This window comes from Plectropomus leopardus, chromosome 20, assembly GCF_008729295.1.
Source record: "Plectropomus leopardus isolate mb chromosome 20, YSFRI_Pleo_2.0, whole genome shotgun sequence".
Lineage (NCBI taxonomy): Eukaryota > Metazoa > Chordata > Actinopteri > Perciformes > Serranidae > Plectropomus > Plectropomus leopardus.
The window spans coordinates 6,116,115-6,139,502 of NC_056482.1; the positions used below are offsets into that span (position 1 = coordinate 6,116,115).

The window sequence follows — 23,388 nt, forward strand, 5'->3', positions numbered from 1 at the left end:
CTGTGAAAATATATATATATAGCATACACATAACCTTGATTTTTGAAGGTGGGACTTTTTAGGTGGTTAAAATACAACTAATTTTATTGCTGCCCCCATCCACAGCAGCACATTGCTTATCTCTGAGTCCTGTGTTAGAATCCAACCTGCTGCTCCAAACTGAGGGCGTGCCAACTGTTTGTAGTAAACTGACTATAGATAAGTACCTTATACACTTTAAAAAATCCGAACTATCCCTTTAATGCATGCTTGCACGTAGATTTTAAACAGCTGGACTTTCACATGTGCTTTTTAGCTCTTCCCTGGATTTCACATTACTTTTTTTTTTTTTTTGAAAGCCATGACTATCATTTTCCATCCGAGGTATTGGTACTCCACTGGAAATAATGTACCTTTGTGTCTGACGAGTGTCTCCGCTCTGATGTCCTCCTTTCCTTCTAGTATGTCATCCATTACTTACCCACATGTGTGTGAGTGTGAGAGACTCAGCCTCAGATTGGTGTGTGGGTGAAAACTGGATGAAGTCCTCGAAATGTTTCCCTCAGGACTATGACAGATAGGAGTTTATGTTCCCCCCGCTGCCTCGCCACAGTTACACAGCTGCAGTTCTTTTTTCCCATGCATCTGCATTCAGTTGACCAAATGCAATCACGAGTTCATAAGGTGACTCTTTGTTATAGATGACCCAATGAAACTACTCTGTATGTGAGGATAGGCCTCAGATCTCATGGAAAGAGGAAACAGATATGAGTACTTAGCTACACACACACACACACACACACACCCCACATGCTGTCTAGCTGAGATAATCTCATCTCCATCTGCTTGCCTTGGATCTGTAACAGGCTGCTCCTGCTGCGTTTCTGACTGCCTGCCTCGCCTCTCCGAGACTGAACTAGCTTAAAATAATCAACATTATCGACAGTAGATAAATGCCAGACTGGGCGGGCAATCAAAATCCAAATCCCTCCATTCTGCAGCCAGTGCAGGCTGTTGTTTCTCTTTTTATATGTTTGTCCTGGCCTACATACGGTGACGCCAAAGGCTGTTGCTGCTGCCCGACTTGGATTTGCACCTGTGACCACGCGTCCACGACCTCTATGTTTATGTGCATGCATGAATACTCGTATGCACAAATGTGTCGTGTAGGTTCTGATGCTCTGGCTGCGTGTGTGTAACCCATATGTGTGTGTTAATCAGGGGACACTGAGGTACTTTGAGGAGAGCACCTCTCTAATGTGTATCTGTGTGTGTGTGTGTGTGTGTTTTCTTCAGGCACGACAGCAAGCTCAGATGAGGCACCAGATGGCTGCTGACAGTAAGAGCGATTACTCCGCCTACCTGCAAAAGTTCAACCAGGAGCAGAATGAACATTACTACACAGTTATCCCCAACATATTCCAGGTAAATAAAACGCCACATATGGCCTATTTTAACTGATCTATTGATGCACTTCGTGATAAACCCTTTGAAACCAGGAACGACATTGGTTTTGTTCAGACGCCTTTAACATGCATTTAAACCTCTGACACCTGAGCAAACTGGTTTGAATTCTTGTGAAAACTTATGAAAATAAAATGACGTGAAAATTGTTTAGAACACATCTAGATTTATGACAAGAGGGGCAGCTTTAGGTATTATGGGTTGATAATGTGTGTTATAATGCATTTGTCATTCATGGCTATGTATATTAATGTTTAGATTTCCAGTGCAAATTGTGGTGTAAGGAGGCACAACTTCCCTTTTGTCAAAATGTCAATCAAATCATGTAGATGTTTAAAAACATTTATTTTCTTTTTCTTTTTCTTTAAAGTGTATATTTTGTCTATTATAAATGACTGTTAAATAATAATAAGAATAATAAAACAAATTAGTATTATTATTACTAGCACTATTATGATTATTATAATTATTATTATTATTACTCAATATTTTACCTTTTGTTTGTTTTTTGTTTTGTTACCTTTTTCTTTTCTTTTTTTTTTTTACCTTTTTGTTTCTCCTTTTTTTTGGCTACATTTTTGGTAATTTTCTTTTGTTTTTGAAAGATATCAATTCAGTTTGCTCAGGTTTTCAAAGAGTAAAACAAACTGGTTAACCTTTTTTTTTTTTTTTTGGTGAACCATTGTTTCCTCTGCTTTAAATATATTTAGGCCGCCCACCCAAATAGGTTTGCCTTCCTCACCCAAGCAGTTTATTTATCATTTCTGATCATTTCTGAAAGTGTCGACTGATTGAAAAGCTTCCCAGAATGGTGCATTCATGTGCAATCATTACTAAGCTTGAGAATTCAATGCTCTACGCAGCCCAACACCCCCACTCCCCTCTGGGTAGACAACTAAAAATAAATTCTCAACATGTGGGAAACACTGAGGGTAACGAGCCGTCTTTATGAGGAGTTGTTTTGTAAAAGCTATTTTGTGTGTTACATTTTTGACAGTGTGAGTCTGCAATCACAGTGTTATGAGGTTTTCTGCACATTCAGTTTCACTTTTTTAGTGTCTTGAAAATGGGGTCAAAAGTTTAAAGGGCTTTAAAGTGCATCAGAGATTTTCCAGATGATAAGTTACTCTGCCCACTCCACTCTTAGTCTATCACACAAGCAGCTTTATTTACGTATGAATATGTCCGCATTTTTTATAGAAACTTCAAGACATGGAGGAGAAAAGAATTGACAGGATAGGGATGTGCATGAAGACGTTTGCAGACGTGGACCGCCAGGTGCTGCCCATCGTGGGGAAATGTTTAGACGGCATGACGAAAGCTGCCGAGTCCATCGAGCCCAAGACTGTGAGTATACAGAAATTAGATATATGTACACACACACACACACACACACACACACACACACACACACACACACAGCAACATATGGGACATATTACTCACTTAGCCAGTGTGTCAGTCACAACCCACACACGACCGATTAGGCTGTCATTTAAACAAGTGTGCCGGTAGGTTGACGCTCTCTGGGCAGCGTTTGAAAATAAAAACAGCCCACCCATGAACAACAAAGTGGTGGCAAAGTGGTTGCAGAGGAAGCGTTGCTGCCGTCCGTTCAGTTTAAAGCAATAATTTCATATTTCAGGAAATACTATAGTTAGGCTAGTGTAAAAATGTTCAAACCAGTTTGATATTAACCCAAACATTGGACTGAACGGGTATACTAAATTATATCTTAAGATATAGTTGCACTTAATTCAGCAGCCGCTCCAAAATACACATAATGACACCAAGTCCTAACAGCACGCGAGCATCTGTCTGTCACATTGCATTGTGTAGCATCAGAACTGTCTGTCTGTGTTGAATCCATTAAATATGCACCTCTGTTATGTCATATAAACAAACCATGTCGCTATCAGCAGCGCACTGGAGATCAGACTGGAGACATAACTGCTTAAAAGATGGGTGCCTGCTTGCTATCTTCCTACATTTGTATTTTTAGACAGAAAATATGGGTTTTATATAATTATATGCACTTAAATTACATAAAATATAGCCAACAGCAAGAAGGTTATTATTATAGATGATCAGTTAGCAGAAACTCTCAGCTCCTTTGCAATCTCCCTCCAGCCAGCTGACACCTTAGTCAAGTCATGTCAATTTTATTTATAGAGCCCATTGTCACAAAACATGGTTTGCCACATAGTGTACGACATCCCTCTGCCCCGAGACCCTCACATCACCCAAGGAAAAACTCCACCCATGTCTCTCATAGACAGTGAGGACACCTTATTAGTTGGCTTCAAATCACATATGTTGCCTTATTGGCACTGTTTTAGTTTTCTTGAAAGACGTAGTCTGTCATGTCCCCTCTTGTCACACCCAAAAAAAAAAAACTTTCTCGTAAACAAACGCAATGTGCACCACTCTTCTTCCCTCCCACATCTACTGAAATATGTTCTCCTTCATGTTGTTGGTGCAGTAATTTGCACACGCCCTGTCAGACACTCATTAGTTTGATTATAAACAAACATAATACTACCCCTTGTCATATTTCTTATTATTTATGCAGTACAAGTTGGGTTTAGCGCCTTCAAACCACCAGCACAGGTTACTAAGTAGGTGACTTTTTTTATTTGCCGTGTCAAAATAATAAATATATATGTAGCCAGTTTGCAAAAAATCAAACTGGATGAGGCTCATACACTGGCTTGCATTGGCAAAAACGGAAATCGACCCAATTCTTGGAAATATTTACTTAATGGTGAAGAGGTAGATGAGGAGATTAATATCACTCCTGTGTCAGTACCGTAAATATAAAGATGCTGCGAGCTGCTGGTTAGCTTAGCTTCGCATAAAGTCTGGAAATGAGAAACAGCTTGCCTGGCTCGGTCCAAAGGTAACAAAATCTGCCTGTAGCCTTGCATTAAATGGACAGATGTGAGTGGTATTAATCTTCCCATCTAACTCTGCCAGAAGTTGAAGAAGGTCATTTCCTCAAATTACAAACTGCCTTTTTTTGAACACCCGTACCTGTTCTGGAAACAGGAGGAAGTTGAATCACTTTGCTTCCTATCGTCTAAACCATCTGTTGATGAGCTCCTGAGAGGTTTTCACAGTCTCTGAAGCTAACACAACTTGGCTTAAGTTCTGTCCCATGGCTTATTATTATTCATTGTTTGGATATTGAAGGCAGCAGTCGCCTAGGTTAAAGAAGGAGAAAAAAAAAGAGCAGCGTGATATATTGAAATGTCACATGTTGGCTGCCTGCCGTATGACAAAAAGAAAGACTATCCCCAGGGATCACATAGTATGTGTGTGTGTGTACGTCTCGCTGTTTGCGTGGCTCAGCTCCAGGGAGATGACTCCAGCCTGTGACTGTGTGCTGCAGTAAACAACGGCAGGGAATAACATATCACATGCTCCTTCCCACTCTTTGTCTCTCTTCCTCTCGTAGTCTTGCCTCATGTATAGAGAGCACAATCTTTCACCCCTGATCCTGAACTCTAACCAGCTGCCCTTATCAGTTCATTTAGGCTGAAACATACTGGAGTTGATTAATGTGCTCCTTCCTGTGTGTGATGAGCCTGGCTGTGTCCCCGACCTCAGTGTAGTTGTCATAACTCCTGCCTGACAGATTTAGGTCTTTTCCTCTTTCTCCCGTGGCCCACAAACTGGATAACGATGGTCCCTTGTCCCTCTCCTTTCATGACACGCTCACAAACTCTTATCAGGCAAAGACGGCTATAAACAAAAGAGTCACCAGACTCACTATTGTGTTGCATTTTATCTCCAGACCTGCTGATTAGCTGGACAATCTAAACAAACAGAGAAAAAAAACCTTTTTAGTCACTGCTTTGCATTTTAGGATTCTTCAGTTGATTGTTGAACCCTTTAAAACCTGAGCAAATTGCCTTGATTTCTTTCAAAAAACATGGGACAAAGGCAATAGCAACGAAAGAAAAAATAGAATGAAGAATGTGCAAGGAATTAGGAAAAAGTAGAAGAAAATTACCTGAAAATTATTCTAAAGAAGACAGAAAATTAAAGTGCTTCAAAATTATAAAAATGTTGTAACATTATTTTAAATATGTGATTTTGATAATTATGAATGTAAAAAAATGTTTTTGTCATTGCTTTGCATTCCATGATTCTTTAGTCTGTTATTTAACCCTTTGAAACCTGAGCTAATTGCCTTGATTTCTTTGAAAAACATGGGAAGAATATTAGTGTAAAAAAAAAATTGAGTGCCTAAAAAATATAATAATATTTTGTAACATAATCTTAGATATGTAATTACAGTAATTATAAATGTGTTTTTTCCCTAGATTTCTTCTTTTTACCCTAGACATTTCTCTATTGTTTTCTAAATATTCTAATTCTAATTTTCTAAATCTCCTAATTGTTTGCAAGTTTGTAAAACAGTGATCACAAGTTGCCCATTTTTTCCCATGTTTTTGAAAGAAATCACAGCAACACAAGGAAAGTGATGTTGCCTAGGTTTTTAAAGGGTTCAATTAAAAAGTGGGTAAAAATGCATCAAGACTAAGGCTGCCACTGACTGCTGTCCCCACTCTTCCCCACTAGGACTCGAAGCAGGTGGTGGAGTCCTATAAGTCCGGGTTCGAGCCCCCGGGAGATGTAGAGTTTGAGGATTACGGCCAGGCCATGAAGAGGACGGCGTCCGACACCAGCCTGTCCAACTCCAGAGATGCCAAGGAAAAGCCTGCCGGCAAGAGCAAGGGCAAACTGTGGCCTTTCATTAAGAACAAGAACAAGGTAACACATGAATGCACACTTAACACGGAGAAATGTACTGCAGAGCCTCGCTGGTTTTAGCGCATTTTGTTTTATCTGACTTGGAGGTCACGTTGCACTGTGACTTTTGTGGAAGCTTGTAGGTGTTATGTTGTCTCCAAATATGTGTTCAATGTCACATTTGTAGCATCTGTCACATTTCTAGTATTGGTTACCTATTTAATTTAATTTTTCAGCAGAGTCTTTGACTTTCGTTAAGCTCAAGAAATTTGTTGCTAGATCATGTTAGTATTGCCATTTTTGTTGTTATTATTTGCCACCCGTTTCCTCCTCCTCTGGCAATCACCCTCACCGATTTTGGAACCTTCCTTATAACACACACTAATGCATTTCTACTATCATCCTGTGGATGGACTCAGATATTAATTTGATCTGAAATAACAGTTTTCCTGCGCTGTTTTTTTCCCATTGACTGGCGATCAACTCTTGAGTCTTCAGTTTCCTGCTTCTGAACAGCAAAACTGATCTCTGACTGTCTTATGGGCTGGTGGCACTGTCGGTATTGAATTAGAGCAGAGCATGAGTGAGTAATCGGGTGTGTGTGTGTGGGAGAGAAAGGCTGGAAGCAAGTGAGTGTAATATCAGATGAGAAACCCCAGCGTTCTGATTGTATGTGTACAGAAAATGGTGTCATTGCATCCAACAGTAAGGCATACTTATTCAAAACAGTATGTTTCTATTATCTGTGCTTGATGTACTCAGGATTAATTTTCTATAGAAGGTTTTTGGGAGCACAGACAGCCTTACAGAGAGGTATTTCTATTTTATATGCACACATGCATGCAATCACAACAGCACATGCAAAATAAAACCAGGGTTTCCCACACATTCATTTATTTGTGGCAGATTAATACATCTGCTACATTGATTTTGTAATTTTACTGCTGGAAAGTTCATTAGGAGCGTTATTGGAATACATTTACCGGGGTGGCGGGAAAAAATTTAAACAGTGTAGTATGGCAATATTTTGCGTAGAAACATTATATCAATGTAGGGACCCAATATATAAATTCTAACTATTGCAAGTACAAATTAAACTTTTGGTAGCCTATTAGAAATAAAAAATCAAAAGCTTTTCAGTCCAATAGATACATCTGTCATATAATGAGGAGCAGGTGGACCCAAATGCAGGAGACTGCAAACAATTCGAACAGATCTTTATTTCAGGACGCAACAGAATGTCAAACAGAAAATCACACGACCAAAACAAGGATTCAACTAGGTGATGAAGTGCAGGTGGAGGAAAAGGGTGGAGAAGCTCAGGTGATGGAAAAAAGGGATGAGGCAGAAGAAAGTGCAGGGAGCTGATTTGCGAGTTGGTGAAACAAACTAAGAACCCAGGGAAACCACAAGGGAAAGTCCAGGATAGAAAACATGACGCAACAAAGAATCATTGAAAACCCAAGACCTAGAGATCAACATCCTCATAATAATGAAATGTGTAAACAAAGACATATTTCTTATATAACTTAAAGAAATATGTCAGGTAGTCTTCAACAAAATCTTTCCTTAAATTACAGTTGAAAAAAGGTAATAAATCCCTCTATATCACAATATACAGTATAGCAATACTTGGCATATCGCAAAACATTTAAAATTACAGTATTGTGTCATGACCAAAGTATTGTGATAATATATCGGAGGTCTCTCTGGTGATTCCCACTCCTAATATATACTGTTTAGTTGTGCATTGCACCACACTCTACTGTGGGCACAGATGGAGCAGCATAGTGCGGTGAGAGTGAAACTTAATCGTTAACTGCGCAAGGTTTCTAGCGCAGCTCTGACTGGATCAATGAATCAATTCTCCAACCCGCGACTGAAACTCCTAAAACTGCTACTGAGGAGAAAAAAAAACACGATAAGTTTTACCTATGCTGTATTCATAGACCTGCAAAAACATCCGAAAGTTAAAAAATTCTACTCTGTGGGAAACACTGAAAACATACTGCCATTTTAGTACAAAAACACCATGACTGCCTTACAGAAACACGGTTTTTGGTGATTTTTCTTTGCTGGTGAAAGAGGGGTTTCTGAATCACTTGCCCATGCATGTGCGTCATGTGGTGTCTTAGAACTCATCTCCGCTTCATTCTGTAGCTCCATAACTACTTGATGAATTATGCAGTCAGATGTTTCAGGACAGCGATAAGCAATTAGATTCCTCTGATGATGACCTCAAATTCAGCTGCTGACATCCTTGGGGATGTGGTGAATTTCTCATCCTAACTGGCATGTGATGAGGTCGGGGGAAAAAAAATGAGAAGGATTTCTAAAATGGAAGCCTGCATGCGCTTTGACTGAAACTCTTTGCTGTTTGCTTTGTTGCAGCCGCTTGCTTTAACACATTTTTCGCTTCCTACTCACTCTTCTTCTTTTTTATTTATTTTTTTTTTAAATGTGTTTATATGTTTGATGTTTTCCATAACAACTGATACACTAGGTTTTACGGTTGTCTTTTAATTTCTGTTTGGGTTTTTCTGTTGTGTGTTTAATTTTTAATATTTGTAGGAGGCTTATTTATTTCGTTTTGTGTTCCCTCCTCCTTTTCCTTCCTTTTTCGTTGGATTCTCGACCCCTTTCTTCTTCTTCTTCCATGTTTTTCCTCTTCTTCCGTCACGGCTCCCTCTCTTACTGGTAGCTTATGTCCCTGTTAACGTCCCCCCACCAGCCCCCACCTGCCCCCCCAGCCTCATCCCCGCCCTCCTCCCCCCTCACCCTCTGCTGTTCCCAACGACCCCCAGTCTCCCAAGCAGCACAAGGAGCCCCTCTCCCACCGCCTCAACGACTTCATGACCTCCAAACCCAAAATGCACTGCCTCCGGAGCCTGAGGCGAGGGGTAAGTGTGTGTGTCTTGCAAGCTTTGTGTGTGTTTGTCTCTACACCTTTACCTGAGCTCTGTTCCTGCTGCACTGTATGAGTGAAGGAATACAAAGGCAGAATTTGCATTTAAACTTTACACGAGGCTTGGGTAGTATCTAATATTTCATACCTTCCAGAAATTTTACCGGGGTATACGGTATATGACTGTATAAGGCTAGGGACTACTAAATGAACGACACTACGATCCCGTCGCCAGCTCTTCAAGGCTGTAAAGCCATGTTTGCCATGGTTCAGCATGATGAGGCTCTATAGTCTCTTTTAGCCACTTATTAGCAACCATCTTTCATAAAAGTTTGCGAGTGGGGTATTTACTGACGTATTTTAAGTAAAGTTAGTGTTAAGTAACTGACCGTATTTCAGGCTTCTAACCAAAAAAACATTCAATAAAACAACTGACTTTGAGATGAGAGAACCAGAGGTCCTGAAATGCTATTTTATTTACGGGTTTTAGGACTCATTTCTGGGGTTTTTTATTCCCACGGTCTTTCTCTGCCGTTGTTGGCCACTGGCTGGTTACAGCCCTGTAACTTATTTCACCACTAGGTGTGGCGGTGTCTTTCAGCTCAGCTGCCTGTTCCACCAGTGGAAACTGGAGACTGAGCTCTGGTGGTGCCCGCAGTGCACTAAATACAATTAGTTTAATAGAAAGAGGAGCGCCTGTATTTAAGATGGTAAGGAAAAATGTACCTCCAGGTTTTCTAAATACTGTAAATACCATGATACCACCTAAGCCTACTTTATATCTGTTTTAAAGGCCGTAATGCCTACACGGTATCATCATATAGCAGCTGATGAAACATCACCTCAGTAACTGAATGTGTCTATAGGTGGGCAACGTGACCTCAATTAGAAAACAGTCACATTGGCCCATTACAGCTTTCCTTTTTTCCTTTTATTTGTGCAGAACTGCCTTCAAAATTGGCACTATTATTACTTAAATAGTATAATGTTTGAACACAGGCCTTTTCACCTGACTCATACAGTGCTATTTGCTTCTGTAGCATGCTTCTGTAGCGCATAACTTCAAAACCATGGTACTTGTCTGACTCACCAGCAGTCTTTCCATCTTGTCCTTCTTCATATTAACTCTGTGCTCACTATGACAGTCCCTCCTCTCACCCACCTTCCCCAGTTTGACAGAAATGAGCAAGACGCCTGAGCTGTTTTGGCAGTAGCATGGAGACTGCAGTAGCTCCCTGCGCACTTCTCTGCAGTCTGTGCTGGAGGCAGATTTTTCCTTTTTTTTTGCAAGTTATTTAAGTAAAAGAACAAAAAGAAGAGGGTTAAAGCTCACAGTATGAACAAACTAACAGGTTGTGGATGTGGCAGCAGGCTGACTGAGGCCAGAGTAATTTTAGAAGGCTTCCTGGAGGTAGGCTTTATCAGCACTAGCCTGGTGGGTCCTGGTGGGTGTCATCACCAGTTTCCAGAAGACCAGCGTGTGTTGTAATGGAGTCACCGGGCCGGGGCAGGTCATAGCCGGCCTTCCTGTCACATATTTGTCCACCCTCCAGCTCTCCCTGACCTCAGGAATGGGCGGTAACTCACGTGTTCCTTCCTGAGCCCATAAATACAGTTTTTTGTTTACGCTCATATTTTGAAAGGGCAGCAGTTACTCAAAGCAAAAACACTTGTATGAATTGGTGATAACATGACGTCTGAAAAGGCAAAAGAACAATGTGGTTGCAGCGTGCAGTTTGTGTGCAAGCAGCACGTAAGGAAATGTTTGAAGGTCGGCAGAAGAAAAAGGGAAGTGCATATTTTTTCAGATTGAACAGGAAGTGCACGTTTCTGAAAGCGGAAGTGCTGAAACAGCTCACAAGAAGAGTGATAAAAAAGAGTTGAATCAGATGCATTGTTTGTCGAATAAAGACAGATTGAAAAGATTGACGTTTGGCCTTACTGTAACATTTTGTAGCAGTGGGAAAGGGTTGAATGAAGTAGCTGTATCAGAGCAGAGAGCCCTTTGGAAGACCAAAGACTTCTTTTCATATCTCATGACATTTAATTTGCTCACCTTTTCATGTGTCATGGCAGTAGCATGTTTATGTTTTCCATGTATTTAGATGTTTAATCTAGAGTACTTTTTTACAACATGATTTCTGTCTGCTTCAAACAAATCCACCGTATGTTCTGGGTAACTAAAAGGCAACAGAGGGCGCATGGTTAATCCGGTAAAATAACAGCGAGTCTTTTAGGGACATCAGCTCTACTGCCTCACTGACACACAAGTTTTGAGCTAATGCATCTGAACAGCTGCTGGTAGAGTGTCAGAACGAGTCTGCAGCTCCTGCTCAAACAGGCCTGCATCCATCTGGTCAAACAAGGCTAACTAGCCATCACTTTATTACCAGTACTACAGTAATAATGCTCATTTTGAGAAAAATGTCTTATTTTAACAGCACATCTGCAGGTCTTGAAAAGCCTTATATAATTCAGTGATCATTTCACAGACATTACAATCTTCATTCTTCAAATGAGGCCAAACTTTGGTTCATGTTTTCTTTCCCGCCATGACTCCTTAGACTCTTTACATTCAAGGCAAGAATATCATGCTGTTTACGGCTTTTCTGCCTTGACACACTGTATAGAGTGGTGAAGTGATGACGTATTTTTGCAGGCCAACCAGGAAGTTAGCATCGCACTGGTTCCCTCGTCAAAAACCTTATGGGATTTTTGAATGGGATTTTCGATTATTGCCCAAAAATAAGCTCTCTGACGAACACAAGTTTATGAGACTTACATGTTTTGTTCAGTGTGATAATCTTCACAGATGAACACCTCTTTTGTGTGTTTTGAAGCATAAATGAAATCACCAGAAGCAAAAAGCTAATTCTTAGGTTGTAGACGAACTACATCACGGTTGCAAGTATTAAATGTCACAACTACAAACACTGTAAAAACACATTAAAACATGATCGTAAAATATTATAAACACGTAAATCTACAAGCGACTCTGTAAAGCTGTAAAGGCGGACAAGTGGGTTGAGTTTCTGTGTCAGCTGTGATAAGTCTAACATCCCCGACAAACACTGTAGTCCCATTTAGCCACTTGTTAGAAACCACCTTTTTTAAGATGAGTAAAACCTTAAAAGTTCAAAAATCATGTTTAAGTGGACGTATTTTATGTTGCAGAACAAAACGTCTAAACATCATTAGCCTGTGTTAACCACAGATCTTATTTAGGGCATTTTACCGAAAACCCATTCAAAAAACCAAAAGACTTTAAGACGAGGGAACCGGACGTGCTAAAGGCTAACGGACTAGCATCGCAGAATGGGGGAACAGAGTTGTCTCACCTTTAAGCTGCCATGGGAGGTCATAACAGTGCAGAAACAATGTCTGTATAAACAAAACACACGTCAGGATTGATTAATCAGTGGCACAGGTGTGATGTATTCATGATGTTATGCGTTCGACTCACTGAGGGAAATTTAAAAACCAGCTATTATTCAATTATTCTTAGCAGTTAGAAGCTCAAATCAAAGAAAGAAGAACAGCAGACGTAAATGTCAGCAAATTGGGAAAACAATCAGATTTGGGACCTCCTTATCCAGCACGCAGAGGACGAAATCAGCTGCTATATAACAGGGACGGTTAATGATTTTAATTAACATGTTATGCCTTTGTTATTGTTAACAAAGTGCTGCCGACACCTATGTTATATGCCACACAAGAGACCATTGGTGTTATGTTAAACGTCATGCATCTTCTGGTTCCGCGATGCCGGCATGTTATTTAAAATCACACACTGTGGGAGGATGATGCTGCCATCGTTTGGTTCTGTGTAAAATGCAAAGGAGACGCAAAGAAGGGACTTGTTGCACTTGTTGCGAGTTTCCAGCAGCCTCGGTGCAGGAGTTTGACATAGCGGTTTGCAGCTGTCAGTAAAACATGCCAGCATCAATGAAATTAATTGCTAAGCTTGGAGGCATATGATTTAATGGATGGCACAATTTTAAACCAATTCTCAACTGGAACTGTGTCCTTGATTCTCATCCCTAGATATGTTGCATTAAAGGAGTCTTAAAAATTTACAGAAACCCTGTTGAAAGATTTTAAAAAATTCAGATAAGAAAACTACTTTCATTTATATTCTGACGTTACAGCTGCAGGTAATTCAAGAAAAAACGATTTAATTCCTGTTCCACCTCCTGTCAGGGAACACAGTATCACATTAAGGATTAGTGCCAGTGGAGGTGGGGTGTTGTGTCTCTGCACAGTGGAGGGATGTCTACCCCTGCAGGAGAGCCTTTGTTTGCCGCATATTAGCTGTCTAATCCATCCACAGTGACTGTGTATATGTTTTGTGCGGGAGGGAAAAAAGCAGACGGCGTATGTGTTTTTGGGAGTCGGTGTAAAGTATAAGAGCTTTAAGACGTCAGTGCTGTTTTCTGAGTTCTCCCTGACAAAGCTGTGTTCTCTCTGACGACCACCACAGCAGCAATCCCCGCGCTCGCTCATTTGTCACAAAGAGCTTATGAAGAGGACTCTGGGTCGGCCCACATATGCTTTCGAAGCCAGGCAATATGTTGTAAGTGTGTGTGATGGGCATCAGTGAGTACCAGCGATGGGTGTGTGTGTGTGTGCGGTACAGGTGGTCGGAAGAAAGTCTGAATGAATATTGAATGTATGTGTGATTAGTAAAAGCCATGTGCAACACATACAGCAGCCTCATTACTACTAATTTATGTTGTGATTCATTCAGTCTCCACGAGGAGACAGTTCAGTCACAGTTAATGAGGCCAAATTTCCTCACAAAGGAGGCTGGTGTCTGTGCCTGGCTCTGTATTGATCACATGGCTCTAACGCGTGAAGGAACAGGACGAATGATCAGAGAAGATGATGACTTCATCCCACATCACATGTATCAGCTTGAGGTTTCTCGTTGCTCGCTGTTGTCCTGCAGCTGTTTCAGGCCCCCCACCGCCCCCACTGAGCTTCTTGCAAGGGGTCAATTCACAAACTGTCACAAGCACCTGAGGATGTGGGGGATTATGGGTGTGACGATGAAATTCATTCATCCCACCCAGTAACCAGCCCCTCCTCGCTGTTTTAAATCTCACTGTCAGGTGAATGTGACACTTTGGATGTGGGTTCAGCCTACAGTACCCAGAATTCACCCCTCCAGGGCTTTCTTTGTGCTGGTGTGCCATACTGCAGCAGTGTTACCTGTCTGTAAGGACCATAATATACCTGTTTATCTCTGTCTGTCTGGTTGGGTGGAAAGAGTTAAGGTAGATCTGTAAAGAAAGATCCAAAGAGCTAATTTAGGAATTAAAAAATGTTGAAAGAAAGGACAATAACATATTTCTCATGTGACTTACTCCTGCTGACAGGAAGTGATTGCACAATGTATCACATGTATGCTCAGAGCATACCTCTTTGGTTGATGTCCTTCAGTTTTTTATCATTTCGAAGGTTTTTGTTGGGAGCTGAATTGTCTGCAGAGTTGTCTTCCTCTCAAAATAAACAGATCAGGTGACTTAAAGTGGTAAAAACACTGAATAAAGCAGTTTCACATTAGAAATCAGTGTTTTATCAACACCATTTTGTTCATTATGGAGGGGCTGCTTGCCCAGCACCTGTTTGAGTGTGTGTTCATCTTTTTGCTCTGATAACTTAAGATCCAGACATTCAGCAGGTTTTTACCAATATCTAAAGAGTATATCATAAGAATGTTGCATAAACTGGATAGAAAGTGAATTTATGACAGCTTCTGACAGACAACCACAATGCTGACACATATTCAAAGAGGAAATAACGCCACTGACAGACCAAATGACAGACTCTGTAATTGACTGAAAATGAAAGACTTCTGTGGGTGTGAACATTGTTGCACAAAATAAGTACACAACTCAACAAAATATTTGTTGTTGTTGTTTGTCAGGCTGTTTTTAGTCATTTTACTGGAAAAGTTCAATATTATATTTTTTTAAGTTTGTGAGTAGGAATGAAAGTGAGGGATTGTTACTTTTTTCTTTCACATTTTATGCCAGAATTTCTCTTATATCAGGCTCATTAGAATATAGTCCATATCACATCCATTAAAAACAAGGCCCAAATGAGATCCTAAAGTAGCGTCATAGCAAACACTGTAACAGGCCATTCCAGGTGGAAGATTCGATAAGTGGACTAAAGCGAGTGAAGCTCGTCAGTGCACCAGCCTGTGAGCCTCTAACAGGATTACAAGTCATCTGCTGCAGCTCCACCAGCCAACAGTTGTTAACTGCTCTCAACTCTGTCCTCTGTGCTCAAAACAAAACCAAAAAAATCAACAAGCAAATGATTCTAAATATACTGTTACAACACTATCTTTTGTTCCTCTTACTCTACTTGCCTTGGTGATTACTCTTTTTTTTGTTTTTGTACTTTTTACTATAATTTGAGTCTTGGATATGTGAGTTTCAGTAGTTTGAAGGCATCCCTCCAGCTTGTCTGTGTTCAGTATCTGCCTCCATGTCAATGGATCTGCTGGTGTGTTTATGCTTTTGCCGCCCTCTGCTGTCACTTGCGTGTCATTGTAATGGCAGCAGAGAGATCAAGAAGTAAAGGGAACATCCGTCCCTGTCGCAGACATCACCCCTCTACTTCTTCTTCTTTTTTTTTCTTTTTTTTTTAACATTTATTTTCATCTGTCCCCCCTTAATTTTTCCCCCATTCTTTACCTCATGCTTGTGCAGTAGGTTGGCCTTTTTGCCAACTTATTTCTCGTTTTTCATTAATCCATTTTATTAGAATGTTAAACTTCATCACATTAGAAAAGAGTGTGTTGGGGGGTGGGGTTATAGCTTAAACTGTTGCTAAAAGAGCTTTTTTTGTGACTTTTCTTGCATATAAATCCTTCAAGCGCTATACCCTCTTTTCCTTAGATGGTGAAGTTTGGCAAAAAACAACATGTAAACAGTTTCTGTTTAAAGGAAAATGAAACAAATGGCCGTAATATTCTCCTGATGTTGACTGTTTTCTCTTTCTCTCTCCTGCTCCTCGCCATTTCTCTCTCCTCTTCCCCCCCATGAAGCTTTCTCTCAAGCTGGTAAGCATGACCGTGTAACCTCACGACCGTAGCGGCATGACCATAGCACGCATGTCACGTCCTCCCGAGTAACACATTGTTAATAACGTTCTGTGCGCCGTGTGCTCTTTTTTTTTGTTTTTAATTTTTGGATTTAAGTTAATAATTGACTGTGGCACAACGATGGACCTCAGACTCATGTCGTTGTCTCATTTGTATGTCATTTTTGTTTGTGTGTTGTTGGTTTTGTTCTCGTTGTGTCTCTCCCAAACTGTGTCTGTGGTCTCTGTGGTGCAGATCACACTCAATTCCCACGTCCGGAATCTCATTGAGGTGATCATATTTATTCTATGTTTTGCCTGTCCGTCTTGTAGTCTGTCTGGTAGTCCTTTTGTCTCGACAAATTGTACGTCCTTGTAACAAACACTAATCCGATCTTATGTAGTCGTTGCTCACTCATGTCCTCACACTGCATGCAGATATCAGTATTTTTACAGTATTTTATAGTATAACGCTGTCGTGCAAAGCTAACACGTCGTGAAATAAACTGTACAATGGTATGACTCCGCAGAATATCAACCTTTCATTATTATTTTCCTCAGAACAAGATGCCTATCAAGGATTGAAAGAATAGTTGAACATTTTGGGATATTATTCACTGTCTTGCTGGGACTTTCAGTACATGATATGATTGATAATGGGTCATGAGGTCACAGCCAGCAGATTTTTAGCTTTGCTAAGCATTAATATTAGAAACAGGCTGAAACAGCTGGCCTGGCTCACTATAAACTAGCCATGGGACGATATGAAAATTTAATTTCACGATTATCATGGCCAAAATAACTGCAATTCACATTATTATTCTGATAATTACCAAATCTGCTTTAAAAAAATGACACTTTTTTTTTTTTTTTTTTAAAGTGAACATACTTAATAGTGACGAACAATCCTAAAAAGCAGGCTTTTCACCTTAAGACAAGGCATCATATCTTACGATATGAAATAGGCCAATAGTTGATTAAGTTCTGCGTGTTCTTTGAGGCTGGTGTGCATGCAGAGTCTCTTTTATTGTTGGTTCCCCAACAGTATCTTTGGGTACTGCTGGATACAGTATTCACAAGTATTTACTGAATGTCTATTAAGTGAGCAGGTGCTGCTCCCGGTTCACATTTGGACAGAGCCAACCAGGCTAGCTGTTTAATACTGCTTCAAGTCTGTATGCTAAGCTAAGCTAACCAGCAGTTGGCTTCATATTTAGCGTGCAGACTTGAGACTGTCTCTCTGCAAGAAAGTAAATCAGTGTTTCCCAAAATGTTGAACCAAGCTGACTTTGTAATAAAAAACACCTGATTCCACACACAACAATCAATTAGTAGATGATTATCCGTCCTAAGTATATCACACTACAAACATCAAATGACTATCTGCCCATAGTTTTAGTCTGGTCTTACATCTTGCTTAGATGATAGTGTTCTCATTTGTTTTGGGGTACATAGAGAATGTAAACACTAATGAATCAGATAGGAGCATGCCTCTGCATGATGACTGACATGATCTTTGTTATGTTGCATGTCCGGTAAGTGTTGCGTGCTGATTCAGGGAGAAGTGGTAAGGTTATTATGGAAACCTAGCAGCTTGTGTTTGACCCAGCTAACGTCAGTCTGTAGCTCCAGCAGTCTTATATCCTGTGGTGCTGCTGTGACCCATCTCAATGAGATCCAATCAGGCCTTGACCTATTCAGTCGATGCATGCTTTTTTTGTTTTTTTAATTTATAGGTCTAAAGTAGCAGTACAATAACACAGTTTTAATGTTTTTTTCCCTTCAAAAACTCAATGACAAACCCAAGTATGGAGCCTCAGAGAGTTCAATATTAAAGTGATACTTGACTCTATACATGACCATTTGTGTATCAGTTACTCATCCCATGTTATGTTGACTTTGTGAAGAAAATGTTTTTCTTATGTGCCTCTACAGTAAATGAAGAATCCAAAAATGGAGAAAATTCTTGATGAATTGAAAACATCAGCTGAACTACATCAAAACATCAGTTTACAAACTGTCACACAACTCATGCAGTATAATTAAAGTGTCATTTATCCAGTGGTATGCACAGTACTTCCCGAACAGACGGCCATTTCTGATGCAGTTTCTGAACAGAAGGTTTGATATAATTTTTCTCTTGTTAAACACGGACCCCAAAGACTTAAATTCAGTTGTTTTGGATTCTTTTTTCACTGTGGAGTCATGCAAGAAAACAGTTTCTTTAAAAATGTAAAAATCCCATAACACAGGGTGAGTAACTGATAAACAAATGGTCATTTGAAAGGTAAAGTATTTTTAACTAAAGAAAAAGTGTTAAAGCTCAGCTTATTGTATTTCATTTTTATTAGCCAAGTTAGAAGAGTGGCAATGTTGGTTGGTTGACCAATTTCAGACATTTGTTACATGGTTACTTTGGTCCCAGAGGATGGAAACCACTGATATTGGTGATGCCCTGACATTTTACCTTGTGCAACATCAGGGCAAAAAATGTAATATGTCCAGTACATTTATTTATAACCTAATACCTGGCATGGCATTCCCATCAGCCTCAGATGTTCTGTGTGTTTGCTAATAATCAGCAAATGTTATCTGGTCATGTAATTGGCCAAAGCCATCGCAAATGACGAAATAAAAAGCGACAAAAATAAAAATATGAAAAAAGATGGCCTTATAAAATAAAACAGACTTTAAAAGGCCATTTTTAGAATCTAAAAAAATCCAGAATTAAAAAAGAAAAAACTTTGAAAATAAGCTTTGAAACACATTTTACAACAAGCTGTTTTCATTCATATATTTTACTTTATTTATTCATATAATTATTTAATTTATAATCATGTACAGATTAAAGTTTTGTACTCTCTGGGGCTCCATACAGCCCAGCTGGCACTTTGGTGTACCACAGTTCAGAATACTGATACATCATGTTCTCACAAAGTTTAAGCAAGTGCCGAGCAGTATGACTCATCAGTCCAGCGTTACAGACTGGAAGCCTTCTCATCAGGAAATATGACCCATCGCCAGCCAGAAAACCTCTCACTCTCACACAAACACACAGTCCTGTCAGAGAACAGCCCCATTAGACAGCTCACTCTGAAACACTACACCAGCAATAATAAGATGTATCTAATACTTTTATTACATTTCCGATGCATTCACAGAGGGAAGCAGCTCAGGCGCAGTGGCTGAATAGGTGAAAGGCCTGGAGTCTATGCACAGACAAAAACCTACTCTCAGTGAGTGTGTTAGCGAGCAGCTGCAGTATCTCCTTTAGGTGAATTATGTTGTTAGAACAAAACAAGAGCTCCATTTGTGGAGCTATTATCCATTTATCCCTGAGCGGTTCACTGGGTTTACAGCAAAGGGAGATACTGCACCTAAGTAGGAAAGATCCCTGTTAAAACCACAAAAAAATTATAATATATTATGCATTTTGTTTTTCTTCATCTTATTGTTTCTGTCCATCTCTCTCCCATTTTTGTCTGCCTTTCCTCCTTCACTTTGCTCTCTCAGGGCTCCGGACCAGAGGACTTCAGCCACCTGCCGCCAGAACAGAGGAGAAGAAGCTGCAGGGCAAGATAGATGAGCTAAATAAGGACATTCAAAAAGAGATGGACCAGAGGTTTGTTTTTTTAAAGGCTTCAATTTGGCATTAAAAATATGTTTTATTTGTTTTCAAAATATGGATGTAAAAAGACAATGAGCAACTTGGCAAGAAATGTTCTACAAATTGCAAAAGAATTGTAAAGCCAAAATGTAAAAGGTGCATGTGTGTGTAATTCTAGAGAGAGAGAGAGAGAGAGAGAGAGAGCGCGTTTTTTGCAGTGCTTTTTAAAGGTAGTTTTTTTCTTGTTGTTTTTTCACTTTTTTCGCTTACATTTTACTTATTTATTTTTTGCTATTTTTTGGGCCAGGTCCTGTTAACCTGCTCATTGCCTTCTCTTCGTGTTTTGGAAAGAAATTAAACCAATTTGCTCAAATTTCAAAGGATTAAGGAGCTTTTCCCCTTATGTATAAAACTAGAAATATTTTTATTTACGTTGTTAATATGCAACAAAGACTCATTCTGACTTTGTTGTCCCAGGGACGCTCTAACGAAGATGAAAGACGTGTACATCAAGAACCCTCAGATGGGAGACCCGACCAGCGTCGACCCCCGGCTAACAGAAATAGCCCAGAACATCGAGAAGCTCCAGTTCGAGACACAGAAATTCGAGGTTAGTCCGGAGCCTGTCTTAAGCTCCTAATTCTGTTTATGTCTCAGTCAGTTGAGAGACGGTAGTTATATGCACATCACAGAGGTGCAAGGCTATCAAAAAACAGCATACATGAAGAAAAAAAGTAACTTTTGCACACTTACTCCATGCCAAGCATGTTTAATAAAACAATGTTTCCATTCTACTTGGATTTTCGTCAGCTCAGAATGTTTGAAAAGATGAAACCACATCTTTTATACATAATGCACACTAATAGGCTGAAGGGCTCTATGGTGGCAGGTGTGGTTAACGAAACGATACGATACAGTGCGATACGACGCGACACGATACTATACGATGAGATAAGATAACATTAGATAACATAAGATAAGGTATGTACAAGATACATAAAGCAGAAAGAATGATATAAATAGAATAAATTAGATGCAAAACCGCAACAGAAAATATATTCACAGCAGCTGCACAAGGATAATTGCACATTGTGATAAATTGCATGTTTTGATAATAAAATCTGAACCACTGAGGGTGGAAAACCCTAAAACAAATGACAATCAACAATTCAATCAGTTACATCGGAAATTCGTACAAGAAGTACATGGGGAAAGAAAAACTGTGATGTTGTTATATGGCCTAATACGTTAGGTGGTTTGTGAATGGTTGTTAAACCATCTGGGGAGTTCTCTCCATCTAACCTTAACAACCCTCATGATGGCCAGCTGGGTTAACAACTCACATGTGACCCAAACGACTCTGACATTCAGAGCTCAAATGTGGCCTCAATGTCTCTCCAAGGGTCCACAGCCATGTGAGTCATAAAGCTTGCAACTCCCCACCAGTCTGTTAGAACTGAAGAAGCCTTCTGGGTAAGGGCGAAACATCTTCAAGCAAGCTGACGATATAGCACGTAGAATCTCAATTCTGCACGATTGTTAGTGTTGGCGAAGCTTTTTTGTTTGGTTTAGCAGAGACAGTAAATAATGAGGAGTTCAAACACACATCACCAAGCTGGGGTGTTTCCAAAGAAGCCTGCCGATATACCATATTAGGAGACGATGTGATGCAGCTGGAGCAGCTGGAGCTCTGCGGAGGGAGAGAGGAGTCCCAGAACAACGGCCTGGTTTGACCTTGTTAATAAACAGCAGAGGAGGTGGAGTGTGAGGCAGAGGTGTTCCTCCGGTGAAGGTTCTTGCCAACTGTTAAGGCCATCTGATTCAAGGATAATTCAACCCAGCTTGAATTGAATTTATAGTCATGTGGGGGGAAAAAGCTGATTCAGCACATATATACAGGGTTCCTGATGATCTTTAAAAAGTCTTGAAAGGCATTGAATTGTAAAGTAAGGCCTTAATTGGCATTAAAATGTCTCAAATCAATCTTTCAAAGGTCTTCAAAATCCTTAGACACTGGAGGTGGAATTTTTATAAATATTCTTTTCTGACATTGCAATGCAAAGGTTCAAAATAATGGGTAACTTAAAAGTAATAATTTTACTGAATGCCTCTTGCATGAACATCATCAGAGAGTTATTTTTTTATGTTACAATAAATGTTTGAAAAATAGACTTTAACTTACTGATGCTGATGCAGGGTTTATTTTTCCTTCAATACTGGCTTCTGTAAAATTGGTCTTAAATTTCATTGCAAGTGGTACCAAAAAAAAGTCTTAAAAAATCTGAAGTCCCACTTGCCTTAAGCTGTAGGAACCCTGACATAATGGCTGTGTGTGTTTCAGGGCTGGTTAGCAGAGGTGGAGGAAAGGATGCCATCCAAGAGCGATTCACACCGGAGAAGTGGCCTCTATGAGACCCAGAACAACACAACAGTGAGCAACAACTGTGCGCAGGACAGAGAGAGGTATGGTATACTCTGACAACAACAAATATCATAAAATCATCAGTCCCAGAGTCGTCACACTCCTCGGAGGAAAACTATGTATGTTTTCACAGTATATTTACTGTGTGTGTGTTGGCCCTTGAGCAGCCCGGATGGCAGCTACACAGAGGAGCAGAATTCAGAGACTCAGGTCAAAGCCAACATCACCCCCATCCCCCCCACCTCCACCACGCCGGAGTTCGACGACGAGTTTGACGATGAGGAGGCGCTGCCCACCATCGGCACCTGCAAAGCCTTGTATCCGTTCGAAGGTACCAAGAATCAAACGCGCTCACAACTGAAGAGTAACTTTTTAAAAGTACACGTGTGCTTTTCTTCTGTGGAGCAGGGTGGAGGAACTTGATGACTGTGAACGAGTGGGAGTAGGGGTGTGACCTTTCCGAGGAAATGTGTGGAAGAAATACAAAAGACATGTTTCATCATTTCCCCGGTACACTATTTTCAAAATCAGTCTTGGCAAGCGTGTGCAAATCACAGGTGGTAGAGAGCCCTGATTGATCCGGGGGATGATGAATGCTTCTGACCTCCTTTGGGAAAATGTGTTAAATGCTCCCGAAGAAATGGGTCAGTTCTCTAAATTAAAACTGGAGATTCCCTCCTCTCTATGAAAGGATGGAGACTTCATGTATTGTTATATATTCAGATGCACTGACTGCAGAGGCGATACAACTCAACAACAAGAAATAAAAGCAAAGGCTCATGAATAAGCATAATCCCAACAGAAGAGAATTTGTAGTGACAACACAACATTACTGCAGGTCAATATGATGAATGAATATGTACTTTCTTAATGGTCTAATGCAGTGGTTTCTGACTTTTATAGCTTGTGACTCCTTAAATGTGACCCCCTCATGACCTTAGTATGGTTGTGAGCAGTGATGTCTTTCACTTTTTTTGTCTAAATTGAAGAAATAATATTTTTTAAAAAGTCCTGAAAAGCTGAGAGTAATCTGACTTATTTTAAGGATCTTAGTATGGAGGGCAAAAATGTCCTCAGTGTGAATAAAACAATACATATTTGAATAAACACAGGAATAAATAAACAAGTAAATGTAGAAATTGGTACAAGAATAGATCA

The 23,388-nt window shown here is 40.0% G+C and overlaps 1 protein-coding gene across 1 annotated transcript in view; it reads left to right on the forward strand.

Annotated features, from left to right (window-relative positions):
• The window catches only part of LOC121959824 (formin-binding protein 1), a 69,988-nt gene that overhangs the window by 43,605 nt on the left and 2,995 nt on the right, over positions 1 to 23,388 (forward strand). The window contains 12 exon segments of the mRNA XM_042509335.1: positions 1,276 to 1,404; positions 2,644 to 2,790; positions 6,031 to 6,222; positions 8,903 to 8,940; positions 8,942 to 9,101; positions 16,167 to 16,181; positions 16,458 to 16,493; positions 19,715 to 19,757; positions 19,760 to 19,823; positions 20,286 to 20,418; positions 22,150 to 22,271; positions 22,386 to 22,561. Of these exon segments, the coding sequence (XP_042365269.1) occupies positions 1,276 to 1,404; positions 2,644 to 2,790; positions 6,031 to 6,222; positions 8,903 to 8,940; positions 8,942 to 9,101; positions 16,167 to 16,181; positions 16,458 to 16,493; positions 19,715 to 19,757; positions 19,760 to 19,823; positions 20,286 to 20,418; positions 22,150 to 22,271; positions 22,386 to 22,561 (1,255 nt within the window).